The sequence below is a fragment of the Hippichthys cyanospilos genome, chromosome 12 (genome assembly GCF_059441005.1).
Source record: "Hippichthys cyanospilos isolate Australia breed blue-spotted pipefish chromosome 12, RoL_Hcya_1.0, whole genome shotgun sequence".
NCBI lineage: Eukaryota > Metazoa > Chordata > Actinopteri > Syngnathiformes > Syngnathidae > Hippichthys > Hippichthys cyanospilos.
Window position 1 is genome coordinate 9,478,552 of NC_142380.1, and position 27,776 is coordinate 9,506,327.

The following is a 27,776-nucleotide window of genomic DNA, read 5'->3' on the forward strand; positions in this document are numbered from 1 at the left end:
GCCTTACAATAAATTAACTTTTCTACAAAGAATAAAGCCTTACTATATAAGGTCTTATTTTTTCTTATATATGTACAGTATATATATATATATATATATATATATATATATATATATATATATATATATAATATGTGTGTGTGTGTGTGTGTGTGTGTGTGTGTGTGTATGCTGTGCTATACATGGTTACAAAACCAATCCAGTCCAACAGTGAAGTTAGCAATCTTATTTAATCTTTTCCCCCTAAACTCGGAATCACTGTAGTACATAAGTTACATGTTGTGTCAAATTTCACAGGTTCACTTTTTCTTTTTTTTCCTCCTCAAACTTCCAGTTTGACGTCTTGCTCGTATCAAACAAACAAACAAAAAAGCAGATTGTATTATACAAAAATGCAAACCAATTTTCACACAGTGAATTCTCTTACAAAGTCAAAATGGCGTCATAATGGCTACATCCACATTGGAGGAAGATAATTCTAGACATTCCTTAATGGAGTATAATATACATATAAAACTTTTTTTTCCTTGCTGAAATTAAACCTGTACCTTAATTTAAGAGTTTTTTTTGTTCTTTTTGTTTTGTTGTTTTTTTTTGTTTTTGTTTTTTACAAGGGAAGCAATCATTAAAAAAAAAACTTTTGCAAATTCTGTTGCCCACGCAGTTGGGGAAATAAAACGTGAGCTTCAAACAGCAGTAACAGAGCTCAGTGGTGTACAAAAAAATAAACAAAAAATTGGGGGGATTTGAGGGGTTTAACTGAATTATCTCTGAGGGGCCACTGGGAAATGTCAAATCAGCATTTTTTTTATGCACTAAAGCCTTAATTTGTCCCAACTACGTAATGAAGAGCAGTTGAACAAACTTTTTTGGTTGATTCGCACTTGGACAGAAGTGACAGAAAGATGTCAACTAAGTCAGAAAAAATATATGTATATGTCACTCAAGTACTCTTGCACCGATTAATTAAGACTTGTAGGTCACAATTCTTCCTATTGCTTAAAGCAAAAAAAAAAAAAAAAAAAAACATTTTGACAGTATGCTATCAGGATGCGGCATCATACCATTTCGGTTTGAATATTTTGCAAATTGAGAATCTGAGGCCAGCTTTGAAGTCAACTTCCTGAGTATCCTCTTAAAGGGGGCAGGGGTCAAAACCTCATTTTCATTACATAAGGGCAAAGCAAAACTAAAGGAGTAAGAAAAAAAATGTTTGTTTTTTTTTCCACAACACAGCGAACACACACAAAGCTCCATTAAAGTCTCCAAAAATGTTTTTCTATTCTTTGTCCTCTCCCCCCCTTTAATGTTACAGAATTGTTTTTTTTTGTGTCTTCTTCGGAAGCATAGTCTCATCTTTGTTTGAACACAAAAGATTTAAGTGAACACACGTCAAATGCGCACAGAAAGTCCTTCGTCTGGGAAAGGATAACGTCTGTGTTGGCAACCAGTGGACAGAAAACTAAAAACCAAACAAAAATAAAAACATCTTGCTGATTCTAAAGTAGAGATCATTTAATATAAATGCTGAGCGAGTAGAATAAGAGGTGGCACGTTAATAGTGCTTTAGTATATTAATGTATGTATACATACTCGTATGTATAAGTGAGCTGTGTACCTAAACGATAAATGTTGGGGGTGGGGTTTAAAAAAAAAAAAAAGCGGGCCACTCCGGATGGACTCGTGCGGCCTCCGTGTCGGGTGCGGGCGGTAAACGTTAACACGGTGCGCCGGACTGGCCCAGAGGTGATGTTCCGCTTGGAAATTTGGGGGGGTTTTTTTTGGAAGCAGGGTGGTGGTGACGACAGACGACTCTCCAGCAACGTGCGCCGACTGCTGCGCTTGTGTAAACATTTCCTGGAGGCGAGGAGCTTCCCCGGCCCTCCGTCCAAAACCGTAAGCATGAAAATAAAACAAACGAACAAAAAAGGCAACTTCATAGAAGTTAGGCGACCACGTGATGAGATCATCCCAATGGGGAGGCTTTTTTTTTTTTTTTTGCCAGTGGCCAGACGAGAAGTTCTGAGGAGGGAAAGGCTCTTGGACCTGATGCAGGAGGATGCCTCCGCCGCCGCCGCTCTGACGGGCGTTCAACCAAAGCACTTTTTTGTTGTTTTTGTTTTGGAGAGTATCATGAGGAAGAAGCACATTCCCTAATCAAGAAAATTGCAATCTTTAAAACAGAATGCTTCCATTAAATATTTAATATACTGCAAAAAAAAGACATAGCATGTGTCCATCCTAAAATTGCATTTGTTTAAAAAAAAAAAAAATAATCATGCTTCTGTTGGCATATTTTCCCTTCCCAGACCATCTGGATCTGTACAACCACTTTTTTTTGTTATTACGATTCTGGGGGGGTCGAGGGCCGACTTGCGTGCTGCTGCTGTCTCCTCCATGCTTTAGTGTGACGCAATTTTTGGAGGCTGCTTGCCTCGGTAACCGTTTTTTTTTTGTTTTGTTTTTTGCACGCCATGTGACACGAATCTTGAGTGTGGGAGTGGCGAGTGAATCCCTTTTGAGTGCCACTGTCACCATCACCACCCTGTTCCTCGTCCTGAATGTGAGCCTTGTTAATTCTAGAATTAAAAAAAAAAAAAAAAAAGGTGGGGGGACAAAAAAAACAGAAGGGACACACAATAACACACAAAAAAATGTTATCATATGCCCTGGTTTCCAGGCAAGGGAAGTCATTAAAAAAAAAAAAAGCTCATTCACAGAACAAAAAGAAAGAAAATTCATATCACGGCAGATACTGCTCATCTTCTAAATAGAATCTGTGTGTGTGTGTGTGTGTGTGTGTGTATGCCTGTGCATGCTTTTCAGAGCATCTTCTGTGTGCGAATGTGTGTGTGTGCGTGTACTGCTTAAGAGCAGGAATGGACAACGCCGTTCTTCTGCATTTCTGAGCTGGCACCGACCGGGTCAGAACACAAGCTCAACGCTGACGTCTTGTTTGTCAGCGCCAGCATGGAACCGCCCACCGCACCTTCTTGCAGAGCGCTGGAACCGTTGGACACCTCGCTGCACACAAGGGCCACACGAGACATTTAGAATAATACATTTACAACTCTTTGGGCAACATGTGCGATGACTGCTGCAGTCATCCTCAATGTTTTTGTGGTCCTTAGCTTCCAATGTAAATGAACACAATTCAATAAGTTTGAGGCAATTTGGATTTCCCCAAAAATTGGAGGCTAATCAAACTATTTTCCCCATAAAGCTTGAAGCAGCATTTTGTTAAAGCTAAAATTATCTGACTTATTTGAAAACTGGACAATGAAAATGACATTAGCCTCTGGGTTGTTTTGTCAGGATATTCACTTTAGCCCAAGTTGTTGGGCTAAATGAGAAAATTGGCTCAAGTCAAAAGATGCATTTATTTTGTTATTATTCATATACTCCAACCGACTTGGCCCCTGGCTGATCCTATTTTGGGTTATCTTTGAATTATATTTAAACTTACCCAAGAGCAAGAGAGATTTCTTCCAGCTGCGTCTTGTGCTCAGGTTGTCCATTCTCAGACGATTTCATCTTGTACTGCTGAACCTCATGGGTGACTTGGTTCTCCTGGGTTAGGGAAATAAAACACATTGCAAATTCAATTCTGGGGTCAGCACTGGTTGTCCTGGTTGCCCTAAAGCACCTGGTCAGCAGAGTGAAACCACATAAACGTAAACAATGTAAAAACCAAACTGAGAAAATGAGTTGTTGAACGCTAAGCGAGTGAGCAGCTCGAAATTACTTGTGAGCTTGTTTGGAACAGGCCTAGAGGCTACTCATGTGGCCTCTGCGGGGCTACAGGCTCGGTGAGACTTTTGTCTCCTAACTTCTGCAATGTTCAGTTGAAGGCCTCCTCACCATAGCCATCTCACGAGTGCGTTTCCCAATCTCTCTCTCCACCTGGTGGAGCTCGAGGCTCAGCTGTTCACTGGAGACTACTGCAGCACCGGCGCCCCCTGTTGGCCACTTGGGGGCCTGCTGCGATTGCGCAGCTGCTGAAGCAGCTTGAACTTGGCTGCTGGTCACCGGAGGGCCTGCTAAGGCACTGGCTTCTCTCTGCAGCAGCAAAGTGTTACTGGCAGACTGTGAAAACAACACGGAAAGGTTTGCAGATGTCACCACCCAAAACATGGCAATGAATAATAGAAAAAAAAATACAAAACATTGCCTATTAGTACTGTAGCTTACAGATATTTTAACAATTGCGCATTCTAGCAATTGTCCCTTTAAAAGTTAGGGCTTGGCGAGTGCCATTGGTGTTCAAAAACAGCTATGTGTTGAGTTGTGCCACCTGAGTACAAATCATACTTTAACACAACTTTTAACACAACTATTATTGTGATAGATTAGGCAGTTTGTGTTTTTGATTTCTTCGTATTGCGATCAAATAGCAACGACTTTCAGACAGTTGCCAACTAATGAAAATATGTACCACTAGCATCAACGTGACTCGTCATGCAGTTGGCTAAAAACACAAAGTTGAAGCATTGATTCCATGTGAAATCCTGATTAAAATGAATAACCCACAGCAAACATGTACCTCCATGCTTTGCATCTGCGTCTGTTGGTTGATCTGCTGGTTGACTTGCTGCAGCTCAATCTTTAACTGTTCTCTATCCTGGGCTGTCTGGTGGGATGCGTACGAAGTGCCGCCCCATCCTGCATGACTTCCATACGTGTATTCTGCTGGAATGGAATAGGTAAGTGTGCGGCCAACAAACAAATCTGCTCTCAAACTTTTTTTTTTTTTTTTTTTGTACCGGCCATCGAGATGTGTTTGGAGTTTGGGTTCTGGGAAGCCGAGACCAAAGCTTGGACGGGGCCGGTATGGTAACCCGTTTTGGAGGTACGTGAGATGGCACCAAAGCGCGACACTGTGGGCTGGGGACCAAAAGGAATAATGGGGTCGTCGTCCTTCACCTCTGCACCTCTCCGAGGGGCCTCCAGAGATGGTTCCCTCAGAACCTTTGCGTCCACATTCTGAGGAGAGATGAAGGTCAGGAAAGATCCAAGAACATTTTATGCTGCTGTTTCTTTTTATCGTGTGTAGACCGATCTCACCATCATGTCCATGGCGCCAGGAACAAGAACATCTTTAGGTTTGGCATCCTTGGTGCCAATGTAGGAGCTAATGGTGTCACATGACCACGGAGAGTATTGACCAGCGTAGTCCGGCTCTCGGCATTTCCCGATGCTATTGGAGCTCTCGTCGCCGTACTGCAAACACAGTTGAACGGTGACATAGTTGATTTTAGATTTAGATTTTAGATTTTTCAGGTGGAGATTGCAAGTTGACAAGGTGCTGACCTCAGGAGGGTAGTCGCTGGGGAAGGGATGCGAGAGAGTAGGGGAGGGCGCAAAAGGTGGAGGAGAGATGACTTTCCTTTCCTCCAGCTGGGAGAGGAGCTCTAGGCGACGGCGATGGAGATAGTCCAGACTGGGCTGGGAGCCCACATATGGTGCCTGGAACAGGAAACCAGACACCATTTCTTCTTGGATGTTTCAAATTGCAGTATTTTACAGTCGACTCCGGCCAACGAGGACTTCAAAGTAAATATATTTGGCCATTTTCAGCAATGAATGTCTATAAACTCATTTCATCCCAAAAACATATTTATACATCTAGATTTTATGTCCAGACATGTAATCCGACACTACACTTTTTTAAAAGATTTTTTAAAGAGTATCTGCAATGGATAGTACTAAGCGAGTTAAATAGGTAACTATTATAAGTATTTTATTTTAGGGTTTTTTTCCATGTAAAATTCCTTGAAAAACATTTTCCACTTTCTGTCTACTCAAAACAACATCACATGCTCAAGGCTCGGGTAACTACCAATCATGGGTCATCTTGCGAGCATCACATTGACCAAATAAAAAAACAGGTGAGACGTGATTGGTCATTAAACAACCCTTAACCACGTGATATGAATTTTCAGTTAACAGCAAGTACTGCTGAGAATGGGGATAAAAGTTTAAGGTCTGAAGTATCAGTGGCTGGAATTGGCAGCCTCTACACATTCTTTATGCCTCAAAACAAGGCCCGTATTGGCCTGATAACGATACTTGCTATCAGTACTTGCCCATCCCTAGTAAATATATATCAAAAGGTGTAAAACTCTGGTGTGGCAGCGTGTATGAGTGAGTATCAGCAGCATAGGTGCAAACAATGAGCCATGATATTGTGTGAGAATATAAGGACAAAGAATTCCAAAGGCTCACCTTGACATAAGTCCTCATAGGTTGTGATTGGGCCCCGGGTTGATAGTAGCCTTCTGGAGGGTAACGATCCCGCACACTAGGCTCAGGATGGTACATGGAGTTAGCCTGTCCGGCTGACTGCGGGGTAACATCCAGTGACGTGGAGCCTATTCTGACCAGACCATCCCGCTGGGATGGGTAAGGCTGCGGGGGAGGTGGTGGGCCAGTGTAGGCCCCATGGCGTCCACGGTCGTAGTGTGATGGGTGAGGGTACGAAAAGGCGGGAGCTGAGTGGGGAGCCTGGTAGGGGCGCTCTGGTGGGCCGTAACCAGGGTAAGGGTCATGGTAAGGGGGTCCTGACTCGCTTGGGGGTGGAGGATTCCGGATGTAATCCCGAGAAACGTACTGTGGGGGCTGCTGGTAGGGGTACCCTGAAAATTTGGGGGAAAAAAAGTCAATTTTCACAAGTAAGAGAGGTGCGTATCAGGGTATTGAAGTGAATCATACCTGGTGGATACTGTGAGGGTTCGTATTGGGAAGCAGAAGGAGGGGCGCGTGTGTCAGAGTAGAACATTTCGGGGAGCTGCTGCTGGGGGTACACGGCTGAACCTCGGGCAACAGGCATTTGCTTGACAGCAGCGAGATGCTCTGGGGGCAGCCGGGGGTGAGCCATGGCATGAGGTGGCAGAGGAATACCAGGCTTGGGCACAGGGTCCAGGCTAAAATGTAAACGCATGCATGTAAGTCAAAAGGAATACAAAACATTCGCCATTTCAAGCAGTAAAAAAATAATAGTTTGTCAAGAATTTGATAAAGTAATTTTTATGGACAAATAATAACTTTCACATTCTATGACTTGCTGTCGACTGAAAATGAGCTCAAGGCTCAGGAAACGGCCAAAAACGATTCACCCTTTATCTGGGTTTGGTCATGTGACATTGGCAAGCAGAGCCGTGATTGGCCCTTATCAAAATGTCATGCCATTTTCAGCTACTTTTTTGGTACTGAGTAATACGAAGGGTACCAGTTTATGTGAAGACACCGATCATGGTAATGATTTTTTCCAATAATTAAGGAACAGCTGTGGTAAATATGTAAATATGTAAATCAAGTGGAATACGTAATGTTAATGTAATACATGAATAACTGTAAAATTCATTGAAAATCAAATGTTCTCTTATAAGCTATTTGCAGAACAGGCCTGCGGGCTACTCATGTGATCTTTGGGGGCTACCTGGTGCCCACGGCTGCCACGTTAGTGACCCTTGGTCAAAGTATTCATTGTACATGAAAAATAATTTAATTATCAAATTAAGCAAAGACACAATATTAATATTTTATCGCCGATTGCTTAATGTGTATAATCTCCTTTAGTGGGTCGATAAACAAGCGCTTCAGCTACGGACACCTGCACAAGTATTATAAATACTTTTTCCACAGGCCAATTTTGTGGTTATGCATGCCGCTTCACACAAATTCTCACAAACCTAAAGACGGACCAAACTTAGCCATTTTCAGCAGTAAAAAAAATTTAAAAAAGACTTTAATATGTTTAAAATCCCTTTTACCTTTTCTACGTTCAACTTTCGCCCGCTGCATTTGCACCATTTGGCACATGCCACATTAAAGTGGCAGCAGCCCATAACAAAATACAAAGAACTTTGCATTTATGAGCCAAAAACAGCTTGAAGGCTCTTTTTGGAAGCAAAAGTGCCACGCTGCTTGTATGTCAAATTTTTTGATGAATGGCAATGTTTTTATAAGTCACAGGAGCTCAATCTGCCATATTTGTAAGAACATTTCAACCCCCATTTACACCAATGAGGAGTTGAGTATCCCAGAGAACTCTCTACTCACAGATCAGGTGGCGATCCCGGCGCACTCGAACTGCCGCCGTCCATCTTTAGGGGCTTGCGCAGAAGTTCATAGGGGACTGAGTCGGAGCCGCGTGCGATGAGCTGGGGCAGGGAAGGGGCAACGCTCCCGTTGGTGAGGGGTGACGGCTTCCTAGTCACGGCCACATCCAGGGGAAGGCCCTCTTCTGGCCCCCCTGAACCAGGGAGGCGAGCTGCCAGGCGCTTATTCATCTTTCGATACCTAATTAGTACAAAACACAGGGCAGACTTTTTATGCTGCTTTCTTTGTGTAACCGCTAGGAAGAATGTTATTTAAATTCAAGCATAACATAAAATAAATTGAGACTGACTTCTCCAGTTCTTCCTGGGAATGAGCAAAGGTGCAACTCGCTCCGCGGGGACAGCCTCCTTTCAGTTTCATGTCACGACACATGTATGTCTTGTACTTGCTGTGCTGAGGAGGCTGCAAATGTGACTTATTATTACCTTGTGTCAGAAGACAACGTTTGTATTTCATAGAATTAAATCGAAGATTACCTGTTGAGGGTCAGCTCCTTTCTTGCTGTGGTTCTGAATGAAGTCCACTAAGCCATGCACAACTGTCTTTACAGCAACCAAGCCCTTCTCGAGCTGCTCCCACGTGGGAGGGGGAGCATCTGAGTGTGAAATGAACAAAGCAGGGATTATGTTTCAATTCGACAATTTAATACTTCAACAGTTCTTAACAATTTGGGCCAAAGCTCTTTTGCTGCCGTGTTTTTGTCTTGCTAGATAGCTGGAACACTTTGGCTTCTTTCTTACCGGGGCTGGGATCAATGTTGGCGAGTAGTTCAAGGTGAGGTCGCAGCCTGTTGAGGTTGGCTGGATCTCCAGTCCTCTGCAGGGCAATTGTGAGCTCTTGGACACTCTGAGCAAAGGATGCTGGGGTCTGCAGCTATGTAGGTCACAGGGAATGGACATATCAGTGCTTTTGTGCTTGGCAGGAAACCTTATCCAATCCACATTGCAAACATGTACAGTGAAAAAGTATTTTCACCGAGAGAGAATTTTCTAGATAGACAAATGCAAAGAGCAGACAAACTCATTTGCTGCCATTGACAGACGTCAAAGATCCATCTCAACTAGACTGACAGTTAACTTAGGCAATAACTGTGGCTAATCAAATTATTGGAAAAGCAGTTAACTTTCACTGACCGCACCAAGCCTGATTAGCTCAAAACCTGTTTCATCAACTTAAGACAAAACCAGCCAGACAAAATTAAGTTGGTTAAAAGCTATAAAATTATAAAGCCACTTCTAAAGCAAACCAACAAAACAAATGATGAAACTATGTAAACTATAGAGGGGAAAAAAAAACTACAGAACATTCAAAGTAAACTCACCTTATCAATGATGGACTGCATGTGCGACTTGTGAGACTGATCCCCATATAAGAGAGAAGACCATTGGTCAGGTGCGATACGCAAGCCGCCCTCCATGGCAATCTGCACTATCTGAGAGTCGTGCTCGCGCCTCAGAGCCTCATATGTACGGAACTCCTCCTTCAGTTGCATGAGGGATGAATCTTCGTCACGTTTGGTGACCTAACCAGCCATAAAACAAACATTTTTTTAAGGGTCTGTTTTTCTCCACAAAGCTATGGTACTTTAAATATCAAAAATAGTCACTGGATTAAAGTATGGGGCTCATAGAAGAAAATTGGTATCGTAAAGACAGTGAATCTTGTTGGGGGGAAAAAAAATGCTATTCTGGCATACCTTGAAGCAGGAGGCCCTGTAGAGGAGCTGCACCACGTGGCCTATGCTCGTCTTGGAGGCCTGAGGAAAGCGAGGTTCAAGCCTCTGGACCACAAAGAGGACCAAAACCTTCCGAGACAGAGCCGAGCCGTCCTCCAGCGCCAAGAGGACCAGTTTCAGGGCCTCTTCTTGCATCGCTTGAATTGAAAGACAATTAAGACTCAGAAGTAATGACCAGTCTGTTTTTTTGTGGGCAGAGGAGTGAGGAACCTACCTGGGCCAAGAAACTGGCACCCCCGAGCACGAACAGCTGCCCACAGATTGGAGGACAACTGTTGGGGGTTCTGGTGCTGCAAGATGAGCTCTGTGACGGTTCGTTCGCCCAGAGAGCGGGCGGCCCTCATGGCCCGGACGCGGCCCTCCTCCTCTACGAGCTGGCAGTGGACCAGAGTGACCAGTTTCCTCTGCATGGGTCGACTCAGCATACTTTGGGCCGTGCTGCTCAGACCAACCCCTGGTGAGATGAGAGGCCAAGAGGTTAAATAATAATTGCCTCTAAAATTTCTTTTAAAGCACCTCCAACTTTTATAGCTTTTGAGCCTTGGGAATATAGTAAGTGACCCTCCAACCTATTAAATGCTTCTTATTTGCATATATTTTCTGTAAAACCCATAGTGCTATTTATATTCTTCTTAACTGGGGGTATGTGAAGGCACTTCAGGGGGGTATGACAGTTGAGCATTGTTTAATTCTGCCACTTTAACTTTGATAAATCAGAGACAGCACAGCAGTCTTGTTTTCATCCAAACATGCTTTACACAGATTAGAACGGTTGTTGGCTGGAGAAAAAAAAATTCACAGGGTGTATGTACATCATTGGAAAAAAGGTGGAGAACCACTGCTGAAAGATGACACAAGATGGCACGTGAACCTTAGCTGGTTGTCAAATTGTCAGTTACATCTTTGTGTCATAAGAGCTAAGTTTAGCCTGGGTTGGAAGCTGAAAACCGAAACTTAAAAATGTTGGCAAATGTGCTTGTAAGCTTTCAGTGAAGTCTTCCAAAAACAATTAATTTCTAAGTGTTTTGTTTTTCAGGTTAATGTTGCACAATGCGTTTGAAACAATATTAATGGATAGTAATTTGTGGTACATTTATAAGTTGGATTAATACAGGTTGCTACCAAGATATTTTGGGTGGCGTTGTTTACTTGTGAATTTTCACTGCGCATGCCTTAAAACACTGTCAACATTGCACAATCAACACTGCCTATTATAAGGACTTAGCAGTATTGACTTCCGCATTTCAAATTTATTACATGCCAAGTTGGTGAGCTCAATCTAAACGGTACACTTGATGCACTTACGCACAATAAATCATGATACATTAACTATCATTATGACAGATTGTATGAGTTTTACATTCCACTAATATGTCATAATTCAGATTTGACTAAAAATTAAAATCCCCTTTAATCATACTCTGCAATGACTGCATTGGAGTATGCTTGATGTTGTCCGGTCACATTTTTTTTATTTTTTTAATGCCACACCAAATGCTGCCATTGACGTCATCCAGTTTTGTGATGGCTGAGTTCTGAGTTAAAATTAATGGTGGATAAATGTCAGATCTTTTAGCATTTGAAATTGCATCTTTAAAGTCACAGGTGATGCATTTTTTTATCCTAGTATGTTTTTCTGTGTGTGATAGGCAGACATTTGCAGCAACAGCTCTCACGGTATGGTTTTTTTTTTAAATAAATCTGTGAATCATGTTTTTCAAGGTCATTAAAGACATTAACAAAACATTTTCATCTAAGTCATTATCAAGCAAAGTAAAAAGTCAAACAAAGCAGAGAGTCAATCTGTTTAGTGAGTAGGACTGTAAAGAGTGAGTGACGCATTTGTATCACAACATGCCATTGCGATTCCATCACGATGACTATCATGGTGCCAAATATAAGAAAATCATCTTTTATTTTTGGAAACGAAGAGGTTTATTGGTATAACCAACACGCAGATCTTTGCCATTATCATCATTAGATGTTAGTCGCCGTGTTAACAGCACATCATCTGGATTGACTTATCCATAATTAACTCATCACAAATCACCATCATGATGTCAGCTTGTGCCCAAACAGCAGCCGGGTTTGTCAATAAGGATGTCAAACTCACTCATCACATGTGCTAATTGCCATGAGTAAGCGGGCGGGTATGCGACTCAACCGCGCTGGTAAAGCCCAATGCAAGTGTTTATACGGTATTGCTATTGTATTTAAAGTGTGATAGCACAAAGTAGGGCCACAAATAATCAGAAGTGGTCATAAAAGAGGCCCAGAGACATGCGGAAGTACCTCGTGTGTTGCTGAGGGGTTTCAGGTAGAGTGCCAGCTCCTCCACACACTGCCTGGCCTCTTCATAATGCTGCAAGTCCTCAGGACTGCTAATCAAGGTAACTGGCTGAGCCTTAGGGACCTGAGCACAATCAGAGGAAATGAAAAAAGGGTCATCAGTATGAAGCTTTGAACCAAATACTGTCCTTGCCACCCTAAATCATACGACTGACAGTTCGCAAATTGCACGCTCTGAGTTATGCTTGGATTGCAAACAGGAAATTACATGAGGAAAAAACATTTATTTTGTTCCTAGTCACGATGAACCCTTCTTCGGTTAGTCGAGCTGATTATATCTTGGCAATAAAAGATGGATGATTGCCACAATTTACGCAACACAATCATTTCTATTAATATTGGGTTTCCACTTGCCCATAAGTCTTGCAATATGTGTACGCTGCGTACTACACTATCATCATCATAGATAAAAGGCTTCTCGAATCATTGGACGTTCATGACTTTGTCACATGCACAATTCTTTTAACTGTCATCATCCATTACAGCGCTAGGAAATGCCATATAAATATCTAAGAAGTGTATCTATTTTTAACTGTTCTTTACAGCAGTGCCATTTTCACCAATCCAAAGCCCAAATTAGAACACTAAAAATATCACCTATTACATATCAAATATCCAATCCATCCACTAATATTTTATAGCGCGTATCCTCATTAACTCCTTCAGTGCCACCGATGGCAAAATACATCTCATTGCCACTGACGTATATTGATCAAAAATCCAGTTTAACCTGAATGGTAAAGTATGATTTCAATGGTAGTGCGCCGTGAAACTTTTATCATGTCAAACATAAATGTTGGCAAACACTGCAGTAAAAGTGCCTTACCTGGCCTCCCACAAGTTGCAGCAGGGCTGTGTTGACAGGCAACTGCTCGATGTCCGTGCTGATAGCCGTCTGGTCGAAGGGACAGGCTTTGCGGTGCAGCTTGTTCAGGCACATCTTGCAGACGGTGTGTCCACAACCCAAACTGATGGGCCGCCGAACGGTCTCCTCAAACGTCTGTGTGCAGATGGGACAGAGCAGGAACTCTGTCCACTGTGGCGCTTGGACTGGCATGGTGATTATATGTGGGCGGGGACGAGTGGGTGCAAATGTGTATAAACTATGAAACACAAAAAAAATATAATAATAATATATATGAAAGATTCCACTGGAATCAAGAATTGTTTTCTTCCGAACTAAATGTTCTCACACATTGTGGATTTGGGGTCACATCACACGATGAATACTGGAGAGAGAGAGAGAAAAAAAAAAGACATTTGCTGTCAGTCAACGCTGCAAAGTGTCACATTACACCCAATAGTTCATACTCACAACAATTACTGAGTAATTCCTTGCAATATTTAAGCGTTGACGTATGGAGGATTGGGTCGCTATTTTTGGCATTCAACAACATCCAAACAAAACACCAGAGGTAGTCAGGTATCCCAAATGGAAATCCGAAGAATTGTGAGCAGCTATCGATATGGGTTGAGGATGAAACAAGCCCAAAACAGCTGCTTATGTGGCCTACTTAATCGTGCTGCTCGCCACTGAGGCTATGGACAAAGGGTGCTTGGATTAGCTAATAGCCTGTCTACGCTATCCCGAACTTGTTGTGAAGCTGACGTTTGCCACTAGAATTAAAGTAGCATGAAGCCGCAAGCCTTCTTTGATTGTAGGCTCGGGTTGTCTGCTGTCGTAACTCTCGTGTCATACGTACCGAGCGGCTAACTGATAGAAAGCTCGCACTCAGCTGATTTACGGGAGCGAAAGCTTACTTGTTAGCATAGTACGGCTATGGGTGGCTAAGGCAGATAGCTAGTTAGCCAGAAACAGCGAACGCCGTGACAATTCACAATCTAAAATAATTTCACGCTTAAACTTAACATCGGCGTAACGGCACGGTCACTTTGTTGACATTTTCACGGACATATCTCGCACTTATAGGCCGTGTGCGGGTATTTATCAAGAAAAGTGGGGACGGACCAGCGAAAAGTGAGGCTCGGTAGATTATGTAACATTGGGAAAGCAAAGCATCCCACATGTCTTAAAATTTGTCTTTATTCTCACATTGATTAATTCAGACAAACAATAGGTAAGTGCGCTATTGGCGTTTTGGAGAAGCCGTGGAAACAAAACACTCGAGTCGCTAGGAAGGAGCCAATAATGCTAACATGCTAACGAACAAACCAAGGCTAACGTTCTGCTAGCTTCGCCCTGCATCGCAAATACCAACAACACAATTTCCACAAATATTTCCTGCAACGACGCCGCTACTTACTCATTCCAAACGCCTTGGAAGATGTTCATCTTCTGTTAAGCAACTGCGATATTTCCTTGCCATGTCGACGGTGCAGCACAGCCGCTGCCGAGTAGGGGGGGTGGTTTTGTCGGGGAAGGGTGTCAACTCTACGGGGCTAGCCGGTTACAGCTAGCTGGGGCGCGTGCTTGCGCGCGTGCGCGTCGACGACTAATGCTCCCTCTAGTGGCAAGAGGCTGCATGCATGTAAACCAAAACATCTGGAGATGCGCGTATATGCACGCGCGGGACAGAAAACAGGGTCGGGGAAGATGTCATTACAAATAAGACGCACGCACTCTTGTCTTGCGTCATTTTGTTTTTCGATTATTCAAACGCCTTTTAAATGGAGTAGCTGATGCGCCCTCTGCCCTCTTTTTTGTTATTTAATCCTTCTCATTGACATATCAATGTGCGGATCGCGCGTTATGCAACACTAAGAGGAGCTCCACTCGGAAAATCAGCTGCGCGAAGCAAGGGCGAAATTTAAAGCGATTTTTTTTCAGTTTTCCCTTTTTTGGGAGGAGGGGGTCTACTATAATCCCGCAGTGATCGTTTCTGGGGGTGGTATTACCGTGCCAATCACACCAAAGGGAACGATCTGGATGCACATCATTGGAGGGATGTTTTGGCAACATACTCCTGGACCTGAGATTTTAGTACAACTCTAACAGAATAATACGGTAATTTCCTTCATTGATAAAACATAATGTTCTTTTTTGTTCTAAAGACATGCAATTCAGGATGACTTAAATTCAAAGTATCCTGTCTTTTTTTTGTTTTGTTTTTATCTTGGGTGCTTGTTGAAGCGGCTCAGTTGCATGCGGCACTTGCTTATTCTCATTCCAAAGGATTATCCTGCAACGTAATCAGTGGATGAAGCAACGTGACCGAATCCACATTTCATATCTCTTCATCGTGCATATCAGAAAGGAAGTTGCAGTTTGTTTCGTTTTGTCTAGTGGACTTCATTGTGCATGAGCAGCCAATGGAGGATGAGAAGTTGGTGGGGGAAACTCAAAAGGAATCCGTCGTCTCCAGTTTACCCCCGGAGCCGCCGGATGTCCGTCCTAGGCTGCAGCCCACCGGGAAAGGCCATGCTGCTGCTACTTCCTGCCAACTGGCTGCACTGAGCAGCAGTGATGAAGAGGAAAAGAAGGAGGAAGTCGAGGTGAAAGTCAGTTTGGAGATCCACAGCCCACCGGTGGACACGCCGCCTCAGGAAGATGAAGAGACTGAAAGACATAATTCCATGAATAGGCCCAACAACCCCATCACACCTCCCCCACTACCCGTGCTCTCCTGCGCCACCTTACCCCCTAGCCCCCAGACACCTCCCCCCACCACAATCAGACACTGGGCACCCCCAAAGGGATTCTGGAGGGTTGCCCGGCCTGAGACGCTGCTTCTAAATGGCGTGGAACCCCAGAACCTCGCCTTGGCTTTACCCTGCAAAGACTACCTTCAAGGGGACGACAAGGCGGACACTGAGGTGTCCCAAGTGGACAAGCGGTACGGGGTCAGTGCGCCTTTACCAGACGGGGGCCACCTCGCTGATGAAGAAGCAAGGCCGAGCATTTATGAGAAGTTGAATGAAAGACAACAAAACTGCAGGGATGCAACAGACACCGTGGATTGTCAAGGTATATCTGCAGGAAATACACTGATCCAAACACTTGGAAATAAACAAAAATTTAGAAGTAACCCTTTGGAAAACTTTATGTCTTTTTTTTTAAGTTTTGTATATTAAACAGTCTAAAGTTTTATACAAAAGTTTAAGAGGAATGTATAAATTAATGAAACTCATGTTTTGTGTATGAGTGGTTCTTAAATGGAGAAACTGTATGTAAAGGCACTTCAGGCAGTATGTGAGATTTTACTAGTGTTTATTTAGGTATTAACACATCGAAATATGGAAAATGTTTACGCTTTGAACCATGCTGTCTTTAGCCCAGTTTGGCTTATCTGCCTTTCTGGTTTTTCTTTCTCCCAGTAAACAAAGATAGTCAGAAGATGACATCCACTCATCACCAGGGGCACTCTCCATCCAATCCAATCCAACTTCATTTGTTAAGCACTTTAAAACAGCCACAGCTGTACAAGTGCTGTACAAAATAAGAACATCGTAAAAACAGACACAATAGCTCAAGGATATGAAATGCTAAATCTGATAAGACAAATGAGTGAGGGTAAAACATAGGATAAAATGAAGGATAAAAAAAATTCTCCATTAGTAAACAGGAATGTTACTGTTGTGCTGGTGCAATATTCCAACAGTCTGAGTTGGGCTGGTGCAGTATTCCAACAATCTGAGTGTTATGTTGAAAATATGTCGGTGCTTCTCTTATTTCTAAATGTGCATGTTTATTGTGTTGAAGGTGTGCTGGTTCTGCTCTTCTAAACATACAGGCATGTTTAGTCTGTTGGGGGCTTGATGTTGCTCTAACCAGGCCGTTTGAAAGAGAAAAGTCAAATAAGAAAAATTGAAAAAATTGAATCCCTCTTTCTGTGTAAATATCTGATGTTTCAACATGCAGTTTATAGTTTGGTGTGGCCTCTACCTGACAAAAATATATATTTTTCATGTTTTAATTTTTTGTTGGTGCGCTTTATTATCCAGTGTATTTTATAGTCCAATTTTTTTTTTAATGCTTTGATAGAAATAGTTGATTTTTTTTCAAAGTAAGAGCAAATTGATTGGAAGATGAATCAACCTAAAGCTATATTGTGGTATAGTGACCTTGTTGCAAAGTTTCGAATGCCTTTTGAGTTTTATACGGTTAAATGAAAAAACTCACCACAATTTGTCTAAATCACAATTATTCCAAAAATATGTGAATTATTCCAGAAGTTGTCAATGGTATGCAGTGTTGCATTACAGGCCAATATGCAACCTGCCGTGTTGCCTGTAGAGCAGATGTGCAGATGTGCAGATGTGATATGGGATTGCGCTATTAATAGCAAGCAGAAGCAGTAGGAGGAGGTGCTTGATTTTCATTTCTATATCCCTTGATATAGCTGTAGAATAGGTCGTGTTTTACTGTGTATCCCCGTATTAATTTTTGTCCACTGAAGTAGACATTTGTTTTTCCTCGATAAATTCCGACTCATCGGTTCTACCCAGCTAAGTCCTAGCGTGCTGAGTCGAGGACATTGTGGTCTTTCCAATGATGCAGGATTTTGACTAATGGGAATACATAAGAAAGAAATTTCCAATTAAAAAGTTTCTGCTACTGCGTTAGGCACAGTTGGAATATTTAATTCAGTGATTCTTGGGCATGCCACAAGAGGGAGCCTCCGTAGTCCATTTGGGGAACCATCGTCATCAAATGTTTAGCAAACAAAACTCAACTAAATTTCAGCTCAAATCTTCATGGGACGAAGGAAAATTAAATAGGATGATGGCATTTATGCCAGCAAATGATACCTCATGTGTATTTTTTGGTAGATGAGGGAACCCAAGGCGGTTTTGAGGACGCAATCATTCTTCAGGAATTGGAGCCCTATTTGAGGTGAGCATTGACTTGATACTTTTTGAGCAGAGCAAATGTGGCACAACTCGTGTGTATTTATATCTTTTCGTTTTGCCCACGTCACACTTCAGATTGTGTTCATGTTATTTTTGTATTAAAAATGACACGATGTGTGCCAAAGATGACCAAAAAAAGAAGACTACGCCAATGGCGGCATTATTTTTTTTTAATTCCAAGGGATGATTCACCCTATGTTGGTATTAAAATTGCTTTCTCTGACTTGCACAGGCCCAGTGACTGATGGTGGCATTTCTCCTTCAATTCTTTGTCAACCTTTGCTGTACTGTATTTTAGTATTCAGTTTTTAAATAACCTACAGAATATGTGATAGATGCAGGCTTATTCACTTCAGTTACTTATAACCTATAACAACACATTTTGATGTGTTGTAATTGTGGTGTAATTGTTGTATTGCAATATGTTTTCTTTTCAAATGAACTAATTCAATCCCAAATATGTATTTTTACATCTTTATAAGAGTTACACGTTTTTTTTAAATACAGTACTAAAGTAATCATTTACTTTAGGGTGCTTAATGTACTGAGGTAATTGATTACTTTACACTAGGTACTGCAAGGTAATTGATTACTCTAGGTACTAAGAGTACTAAAATACTTAAGGTACTGAAGCGGTACTAAATGTACTAATGCACTTAAGGTACTAAAGTACTAGTAATCAATTACTTTAGGTATTCAAATACTAAAGTAACTTTATAAAAGTGAAATAAGCATCATTCCGTAAGAACAATTTAGTGAATTATTCCAGGGTCCAGTCCTCACTGGTATTCAGTGTTGCATAAAAGGCCAATATGTAACCTGGCATGTTTCCTGTTGAGCAGATGTAAGAGATGGGGATGTTGCTATTATTAGCAAGCGGGAGCTGTGCGGGGAGGTGCTTCTGTCACAACATCTTCCCAAACGTTGCGTAAAATGACTCTGAATAATCCATAACCCTATTGGAAAAATTCACTTTACTTTGACCTTGTGATTTTCAGCATAACATGTTAAAAGTCACATTTCTATGCTAGGCTTGCTCGCTGACTTGAATCAATAATCTTCCAATTCAATTCCAACAAAAGTGCCATTTTTGCAGCCGTTATCATTATTAGAGGGGATTATTACTATAATCATGATTAGAATCCTTGGATTGGAGCAGATGGTCAAGCAAAACAGTCAGCTCACCATCCTATGTTCAACTACGTTGTGGTGACAACATTGACATAGCAAACTTTAATCTAGTGCAAAAACAGTATGTTCTTTCGGTGGTCCACATTGGCCACTGAATCCCAGCGTGTCCATAGTTAGGATAATCCCACATGGCCAGTGTATCATGCTATCTTTATCGCTGGGCCAGGGCTTAAAGACGAGTACAGACGATGAAATACAATGGCAGAGCAGCTTAAGAGGAGGGACGGATAGATGACGTGCCGCTTTGCCGCTTTTTACCGGTGCCACGCCTACAGCCTATCTATGATTGCGTAAGGCAGATTTTGACAGTGGGGAGTACACCTGAAAAAGTTGGGTCAGAAATAACTTTAGTCAAAAAAAAAAAAAAGATGCACAACTTCGGTCAATTTGACCCTGACGTCTGCGTTGTTGTGCACAAATCGATCCAAGAAATTGGGGTATTTTACTCAAAACAACCCAAAAACATGAATTGACAGTTTCTGTTGGATCAATTTGACCTGAATATTGGGCCAGCCCAATATTCATAAATGGGAAATGTTCAACCCCTTTGGACAACTTTGAACCTTCAAAAGGCCTGCACTGACAACTACAGTATGTTGGTCTGAATAACCAAACTATACTCATAAAACAATTGGGTTAAAAATAACCCAACTATGGGTCAAAAAAAGCTCAAAATCTACTCAATATTTTGCCATTTGGTAAATTTGACCCAATTTTTTGTGTTTTGAACAAAACAATCCCCCCAAAATGGGTCAGTTCTTACAGGACAACCTAAAATGTGGGTTACTTTTACTCTTTACCCGTACTTTTCAAATTCTCACTCTTATGTCAGAATTTTGAAGTCAGAACTTTGACTCAACTTGGAACAATTCAACCTAACTTTCGTTATCATTCTCTCCCAAAGGTTGCGTGAAACGAACAACCCATCTAAGCACCATTTTAAATCTTCCATCCGTTTAGATCGCTTCTTGTAATTGGTGACGAACTACCCCTGAGTCCAAGGCATGAGCAAGCCAAGCGTCTCCTAGAGCGAGCGCGCCTCAAGGCTCGCTCCAACCACGCGAAAGCTGACCGCCCCAGCAGACGCTCCCATTCCAATCACAGATCCACTGTGTAAGTTCACGCCCTATCCTAGAAATTGTTCGTAGAATTAGAGCCTGATCGTTATGGGTATTTTGAGGCCGATTTTTGTCAGAAGAAATACTGATAACCGATTAATCGTCTAATTACAATTTGACACAGATTTTCAGTATTAGCCAGGTATGGTACCTCTTCCTCATGACAGAACCATAGAATGTTTATCAACAAATATGATAGATATTGTACAGTATATTTAAGAATACATGGTGTATAGGATCGATCTATGCATCGTAAATAATGACACAAATATTACTTCTATATAACTTAAAAATAGAATGCATGATACAGAACACTGTTTTTTTTCAGGGCCGATACCATTTATTAATCGTCAAATAGGCTGATATGCGAAATTTGGAGCCGTCAAAATTAAACAATATTACATTAAGAATACAAACATCAACTCTTAACTTTGTTCTGATGCCCTTGAGAAGTTTGTTGAACCGCTAGATATTTACAATGCAGATACTTTTGACTTATTTGGTAAATAAATATCTGATAAGATACATCTTTGTTGAAATATTCTCAGATTTCTCACTTTCTCATTAAATCCAGTTCACCTTCCTAACCTTATCACTTTAATACTGAAAAGTACTTGAATTCTCACATGATTGAGAATTCTGACAATAGTCAGAACTTTTTTTTTTTGGCAAATGTTTAAAGGGCCATAACAAGGCCCTACAAAGAACTGCATTTGGGTTTGTGCTCATCCAGGTCACTGGTCTATTTGTTGCAGTAAGAAGCAACAAGTTGAGGCTCACAATTCAACGGCGACGAAAGCCATTCAGGTCAAAGAAGATCCCACAGCTCAAGGTGCGGCCAGTCCCCTCCTTGTCCCCGATCAAGGGGATGTCTCCCCCGGAGAACAGGCCGCACGATCCGGGCGCTACGGCTGCTCCCCCACTCGGGTACGCTTCGAAGACGAATCAGAGAGAGAAGCGGAGTTTCGGTACTTGGACCGGGTACGACAGCGCGGTCGACCCTTGGCGCCCAAGTCTAAAACCAGGGACAGCAATACGGATTCCAGCAGTAGCGGCTCCGAAAGGAGTCGGAACCACAGGAGCGTCTCCATGCCTCCGAACCAGAAGCGAGAGATGGCGCCCGGTGCCGAAAGCGCAACGGTGATCAGGGAGATCGTCATTCTGGTGAAGAAATGCCAGGCGTGCGGTTCCGTGGTGAGGGAGCCTCAGCAAACGTCCTCGCTGACAGACCAACAGAAGGTTGCTTTACAGCAGAGTGGAAACCCTGAAGACACCAATGGCAGGACAGTTCCTTGCTGGGTTCCTCCGAACAAACCGGAAGTCAGTACCCGTCCCAAAGCTCCCCTGACGGTTACCTTTGCGGGCGCCTTTGTTCTAGGGGAGACCAAAGAAAGAAGCTCGGGCTGGAAATCGTCAGGCTTCGGGAAACTCAGGAGAAGGAGCCGCAAAGGCGAGAGTCGGCTGGAGTCCGGTAACGGCCCTTATGGGCCGTCCTGGGCTCAGCGGCGCAACTCCAATCCCAGGAACAGAGTCAACCTGAGCCGAGGCGTTTCTTTTGCGCCCGACAGCCCCGTCACACTGGAGCCACGATCGTTGGGGGCCTCCGGCCGATTGAGAGAAGCGCCTGCGCTGCCTATCAAGTCCGCTCTCAAGTCAAGCTCAAGGAACCGCGCCACCACCGGGCAGCTCCAGATGGCGCCCGGTCAGGGAGGGGAAGTGGGGCCTCAGCGTTTGGCCGTCCTGGATTGCGCAGATGCGAGAAGGGAGTTGCCGGCGGCATCTTTGGCACAAGGGGCCCAAGCAATAAGCAACTCGGCGGCATGCATCAGACCCTCCGTGCTCAGGTACTCGCCGGCTCGCCTCAACACAGACGTGCCAGCTGCCCATGTCTGGGATGCCACCCTGGATGGAGCGGGTGAGTGCGCAGGAAAAGGGTTAGGCCCAGTAAAGAAAAAAGAAAAACAATGGAAGGAATTATTTAGTTTGGTTTCAACACAAAGATATTTGAAAATCAGATAATACTTACTGTTGAGAAGATTTAGACCATTTAAACTAGTTCTCAAAATGGTAAATCTGTCATCACAAATTATTATCGATTAATTTGATGGTCGATTACTTAGTGCCAAGTTGTTCATCTATGCAACACAAATGGAAAGCACTTCTCAAAAACAGGTTTTATGATCAAATATTAGTTGAGTGACTTGCAGAAAAGCAAAGGCAAATTTTGCAGTGTTTCCCCCCCCCCCCCCCCCCCCCCCCCCAACAACCTAATATTCTTTGTTACTTGGGAGAAACAGAAATTCCAATCTGAATTATTTCCTACAGTTTGAAGATTTCCTGCTCTTATATGTTTTCAACAGTGACTCCAGACACGGGCGCCGGGTCGGAATTTCATCCCGCTATGCGCAGTCTGGCACTGTCTCGGACTGAGGATCTCAGAGCTGAGCTCTTGAGAGCTGAGCATCTGAAAGCTGAGGCCGTTTGGGAGGACAACTCTGAAGGGGCCAGGTCAGTTAACATAAACTCATAGCTGAGACTTCAGAACCCTAATTTATAACCTGCCTTCCACAAACACATGCAATTTAAATGCTCATGGCATTTGGAATAAGACCCCCATGAACCAATAAGAAAGCCCCCCTTCCCCACCCCCGACAACATTCCTAAAGCTACTTTTACAGGGATTACCGCTGACATTTAGAATGACGTCATGAAAAGGATTTCTAAAATAGTCAGAGCAAGGCTGCCCTCTGCTGGAAATTAAATGCACTTGCGGAATTAAAGTGATACAAATATCCATTATTCATTTTCAGCAGTAAAACGTTGATTATGATATGATATGATATGATATGATATGATATGATATGATATGATATGATCAATCAATCAAATTGTATTTGTATAGCCCTGAATCACCAAAGTCTCAAAGGGCTACACAGGTATGGCCCCCAGCCGATGGCTGGATGGGTGGATGACATTGGATGCAGCCAATGGATGGATGGATGATATGGTTAATGACTGGATGGATGGACGGATGACTGGATGGATAGTAATAACAACGTAACGTAATATGAAATAATCTACCTGTGGTTTTGCAGGAAGCTGGATGGGCGGCCAAAACTTTTCTTGCGCCGCTTCTTTTCCTCCATCGGTCTGAACAGCATGGGCAGACTGGTGAAGGGAGGCCGCTCCAGTAGCATGGAACAGCTGAGCGTTCCAGCCGCCGGCAGGTCCAGCGCCGCATCCCCGAGCCCCACGCGGCGTCCGCACACTGCCATACGCATCCAGAGGACGCCCTCGCTGCAGGCTCTGCATACGGTGAGTACTTTTAGTTTTTGTTCATCACAATGCCGTGTTTGCACTTCTTGGGGTTAGATTCCCGTTTATGTTGAACTGTACTACCAGAGTGTTTCTGATGTATTTTTGCATGTATATTTTGCCACCAGGCGTTGCCACTGGCCCAACTACGAAAAGCGTCCTCTGTGCAGAGTTTAGAAAGGAGAACCGAGCGTACCACCATCCTGGGTGAGGTGCAGATACCTTATGGTCTTGCGCCAAGGTAAGTCAAAGTACAAGGACCCATGCTAATTATTGTATATGATGATACCCATTACCACAAATAAAGCATCAACAATCAACAACAAAGGCCTATTTTTGAAAAACGGTGATAAATTTCATCCCTTTTATTTTTGACAATGATTGCCTTCATCAATCCCATCCTCTCATTCAATTCCAAAGACGTATTTTTATGTTTCTTTTTTTAAGTCCATACGTTCTATCCCAGATACTTTTTTATCTAAATGTTTCAATTGTAAAGATAAGGGATAGTCTACAAATGGCTGTAACTGGATGAGATGAGGTCTCACCTACTGTATACGTACAAGGCTAATTATTGTTGGAACTCAATTAATCCTAAAGATTTATTGTTTTCTGTCCCAGATTTTTTTTTTTAAATATCAATTGTAAGGATAAGTGGAAGTCTAAAAATAGCTGTCACTGGATGAGTTGAGGCCTCACCGACAGAATCCCTACAAGGCTAATTGTTGTTGGAACTCAGTCAATCCAGATGTATTTTTACTTTTTTGTTTTTAAAAAGTCATGTAATTTTTTCACATTTGTTAGGATACGGCTGGCCAAAAATGGCTGCCTGAATGAGTTATAGTCACACTTACTTTATCTGTATGAGATCAATGTTTTATGGGCTATATGTGCCCTGCAATTTAGCCTGTGACCAGTTCAGGGAGTCACGAGCAGATATGCTCCACTTACCCACAACCACAACACAAGAAAATGGATGATTGAAAATCCATTTGCATTGAGAATAACAAAGCAACAGATATTGAAAACCTGTTCTACTGCAGCCCTGACAGCCCGCAACTGGAGCTTCACCGGACCCTGAGCGTTGAAGACGTAATCCCATCCAGGGTGGTACGCCCGGCAGGCAGGGTTTCTCAGGCTTTTCCAGACGGCTCTCTTCTCTTGGAGCTTATCCGACCTCCAAATGGTCCTTTCGGTTTTGTCATCTCAAGGGGAAAAGGCAGACCTGACACAGGTACATTGTGTACAAAGTCTAGAATCTAGATTATTGTTGTAATTGAAAACCATAAAACAGGTGTGTCCAGACTACAGCCTGGGGACCATTTGCGGCCCACCATCCACTTTTCAGTGGCCTGTGACATACATTAAAAAGGATGTTTCAACAGCATAACATGAAAAAGGTGCTTCTACTAATAAGACATTGGTTTATATACTGTAGACACAGTTAAAATCGGCAAATAAAGAATTTGTTTACATGACATACTGTACATAACATAAAACAGTTGTTTTTGTCAAGGTCCAATTTATGAAGATTCAATACTACAATAATCCTCAATTTACATTTCAAAAATGATCAGCTGAATACATTTCACTCCTTATTCTGAATATGGAGATAGAATTCGGTTCCTGGTCAGTGATACGGGGGCCTTAGCCGTTCAAAAATCCTGAAAATGACCTAAATTCCTAAATGTCTTATCAACTTAAGCTCTTCTGTAGCAGTTTATCCAACTAACTAAAAAATATCAACAGTATATAATTGCTCCCTTGATTGATTTTTGTGTTTGTTTTGAATAAATTACCCAAAGAATTTTAAAGTGGCTCCTGCAACCTTCCATTTCTCTGTATGCAGCCCCCAAAAGAAAAAGATTGGACACTCCTGCCATTAAAATAAAAAAAAGAACAATGCTGCTGATGATCATTGCTGCCTTTCAATTTCATTTTATTTTTTTATTCCAGGTGTTTATGTGGAAAAAGTGGGCGACGGAACAGGTGACAACCCCTACGTGGGTCTCCTGGGTGTGGGTGATGAGATTGTTCAGGTGAATGGGGAAGTGGTAGCAGGCCTCAGTCTGGACCAGGTGACCCGACTCATGACGCGGGAAAGCGTCGCCTCTCTAAGGATCGTGCCGGCTCGACGTAGCCCACGCTGAATTGGGAGACAGGACAAACAGCTTGGCACTTTTCCTCTATACATAAACATGTATACAGTACTGAGCCTCAGGATATTCACTGTCAAAAATGATAATGTATATATATATATATACATATATATATATATAATATATATATATATATATATATATATATATATATATACACTGTGCTCAGGCAAGAGCAAAAGTGAGCTGACATTATGAAAAATGTCCAGAAATATGTTTCAAATACAGTTAGGGCAGTGGTTGTCAACCTTCAGTGATGTACCCCCTGTGAAAAATCTTTTGAGCCAAGTACCCCTTCTCCAAAATCATAGAACATGCCACGAGTGTCTGATTTACTAAACTTTACCTCCTTTCAAACTTCAAAAAATAATAATCACCCTAAAGTGTCCTCTTTTGGATGATAGTAGAAAGCTGTTCTCAAAAACAAATAACGATAAAAATGATAAAGGAATATTTTTTCACAAAAACATTAAACATAAAACATCCTGTTTTGGGATTACAGTAGCAATGTTTTCACAAAAATAAATAATGAACTTAATTATTAATGAATATTTGTCCACAAAAGAATATTCAATTTAAAGCGTCTTCTTTTGGGTTCATAATAGAGATGTGTTCACAAAAATAAATCAGTAACCATACAGGTAACGAGAGGTGGCCAAGTTGGTCAAACCATTCTAGGATGGGGGGAGAATCTGGGTTTTTACAATAATGAACCTGAATAACCTACTGTGTTTTAGCAACTTATATTTTCCTAAAAACAATTAATTCAATAATAATTTCGAAATGTTTTCATGTTTGTTTTATTTAAAATCTCGAGTACCCCCTGAGGTTCCTTCAACTACCCCCATTTGAGAATCACTGAGTTAGGGTACCTTAATAAATATTTTCCCAATTGTCAACACTTAAATCGTAAACAGCAATGATCTGAGCGCAAGGTGGCCCAAGCATACTGCCACACTTCAATTATAGTTAAGCATATTTGACACAGTTTAGGACTGGCAGAAGAAAGACTTCCATGACTAACCCAAGATGCTCGTTCTGACATGAGCAGCTGACCTGCCGAAAAGGCCACCTCATGAGATGTATACAAACAGGTGGATTTAACTAATTCATTCATATTGCACTGGCGTAATTTTAATAAGAATATCTTGTTTAGACTAATGGAACTTCATGTTATATTTGCCGTCTGTGACTCGCTGTTTGTGAGAGAGGCACAATAACGATAAATCACCCGTTATCTTTTTCCGAATGCCTTCAAAATAAAATTTCACCAGGAAGTTGGCGATTAAAGGTCAAAGTTTATAGCGAAATTTGAAAATAAAAATTGTCCTCTATAAATGTTTGGTGATATAGACGAAAGATCGCAGTTGCGCGGCTTCTGACGTAAAAAAAGATTGAAGGCCGTGTTTTGGATGGCGCACGTGAAGGTCGAGCAGTGCAGGGTCGCAGGAAGACCGTCGTGACTGCTTGCAGGACTGCGGTCGTGACTGCACTTGGCAGCAGCGGACATCGTGACTGACCGCTGTGCTTTGAAAACATCACCAGAAGAAACAATCCATTAAACGCCTGATAGCAATCACGACCACATCCTCACTTGTAGCAACTATATGCACGTTTTGCTGCATTTAACACAACTCAATCAGCCGACAGAAATCCGTTATTAATGGTGTCCGTTGTTACCTGCCGCAACTTGGGAGCTGCTGCGAATGTGCTCGGTGATAGCGTGTCGTCGTTAATGCTGCTCCTTTATTTATTTATCTGATGTGTGTGCGTGACCGCAAGCCGATAGCCCCGCACTTTATCTCCCCCGGCCATGACTCCCCCCGGGGAACCGCCACCAGTCCTCCCTCGTGGCCCATAACACAATGACGCTTGATTCATTCTGACTGCTTTTTAATCTTTACTCATAACTAGCTATAAATGCATGTATACTTATACACGGTATATATATATATATATATATATATATATATATAT

General features: G+C 42.3%; 2 protein-coding genes across 7 annotated transcripts; one reads left to right on the forward strand and one right to left on the reverse strand.

Moving 5' to 3' along the window:
- Positions 1-211: 211 nt before the first annotated feature.
- rc3h1b (ring finger and CCCH-type domains 1b) lies at positions 212-14,584 on the reverse strand. Of its 5 annotated transcripts, none has more exons than XM_088429259.1 (20): positions 14,470-14,584; positions 13,399-13,434; positions 13,032-13,308; positions 12,149-12,269; positions 10,071-10,310; positions 9,818-9,993; positions 9,443-9,643; positions 8,862-8,994; positions 8,598-8,716; positions 8,411-8,523; positions 8,062-8,301; positions 6,712-6,923; positions 6,226-6,635; positions 5,311-5,466; positions 5,065-5,220; positions 4,764-4,983; positions 4,544-4,689; positions 3,862-4,086; positions 3,467-3,570; positions 212-3,024 (listed from the first exon to the last, which is right to left on the reverse strand). In XM_088429259.1, the coding sequence occupies exons 3-20, from the start codon at positions 13,260-13,262 to the stop codon at positions 2,868-2,870; spliced, it is 3,360 nt and encodes a 1,119-aa protein (XP_088285385.1). In that variant the 5' UTR covers positions 13,263-13,308; positions 13,399-13,434; positions 14,470-14,584; the 3' UTR covers positions 212-2,867. The 5 variants fall into 5 exon arrangements, with proteins under 5 accessions (XP_088285385.1, XP_088285387.1, XP_088285388.1 ...); XM_088429261.1 differs by lacking the exon at positions 14,470-14,584 and adding an exon at positions 13,521-13,710; XM_088429262.1 differs by having other exon boundaries at positions 4,544-4,686; positions 13,032-13,434.
- Positions 13,957-27,723, forward strand: LOC148414761 (uncharacterized). 2 transcript variants are annotated; one of them, XM_088429264.1, is made up of 10 exons: positions 13,957-15,170; positions 15,297-16,130; positions 17,936-17,999; positions 20,168-20,320; positions 21,081-22,240; positions 22,686-22,833; positions 23,421-23,640; positions 23,769-23,881; positions 24,684-24,874; positions 25,597-27,723. In XM_088429264.1, exons 2-10 carry the CDS (start codon positions 15,476-15,478, stop codon positions 25,788-25,790), a joined length of 2,898 nt encoding a protein of 965 aa, XP_088285390.1. In that variant the 5' UTR covers positions 13,957-15,170; positions 15,297-15,475; the 3' UTR covers positions 25,791-27,723. The 2 variants fall into 2 exon arrangements, with proteins under 2 accessions (XP_088285390.1, XP_088285389.1); XM_088429263.1 differs by having other exon boundaries at positions 13,957-16,130.
- Positions 27,724-27,776: the final 53 nt, after the last annotated feature.

Coding starts and splice junctions, on each gene's coding strand:
- LOC148414761 (XM_088429263.1), top strand. CDS start 15,476: ATGGAGGATGAGAAGTTGGTGGGGGAAACTCAAAAGGAATCCGTCGTC. Junction 23,882..24,683: donor CCTTATGGTCTTGCGCCAAG/GTAAGTCAAAGT, acceptor GTTCTACTGCAG/CCCTGACAGCCCGCAACTGG. Junction 24,875..25,596: donor AAAAGGCAGACCTGACACAG/GTACATTGTGTA, acceptor TTTTTATTCCAG/GTGTTTATGTGGAAAAAGTG.
- rc3h1b (XM_088429259.1), bottom strand. CDS start 13,262: ATGCCAGTCCAAGCGCCACAGTGGACAGAGTTCCTGCTCTGTCCCATC. Junction 12,270..13,031: donor TGCAACTTGTGGGAGGCCAG/GTAAGGCACTTT, acceptor GATTGTGCTCAG/GTCCCTAAGGCTCAGCCAGT. Junction 8,524..8,597: donor AAGGAGCTGACCCTCAACAG/GTAATCTTCGAT, acceptor TCACATTTGCAG/CCTCCTCAGCACAGCAAGTA.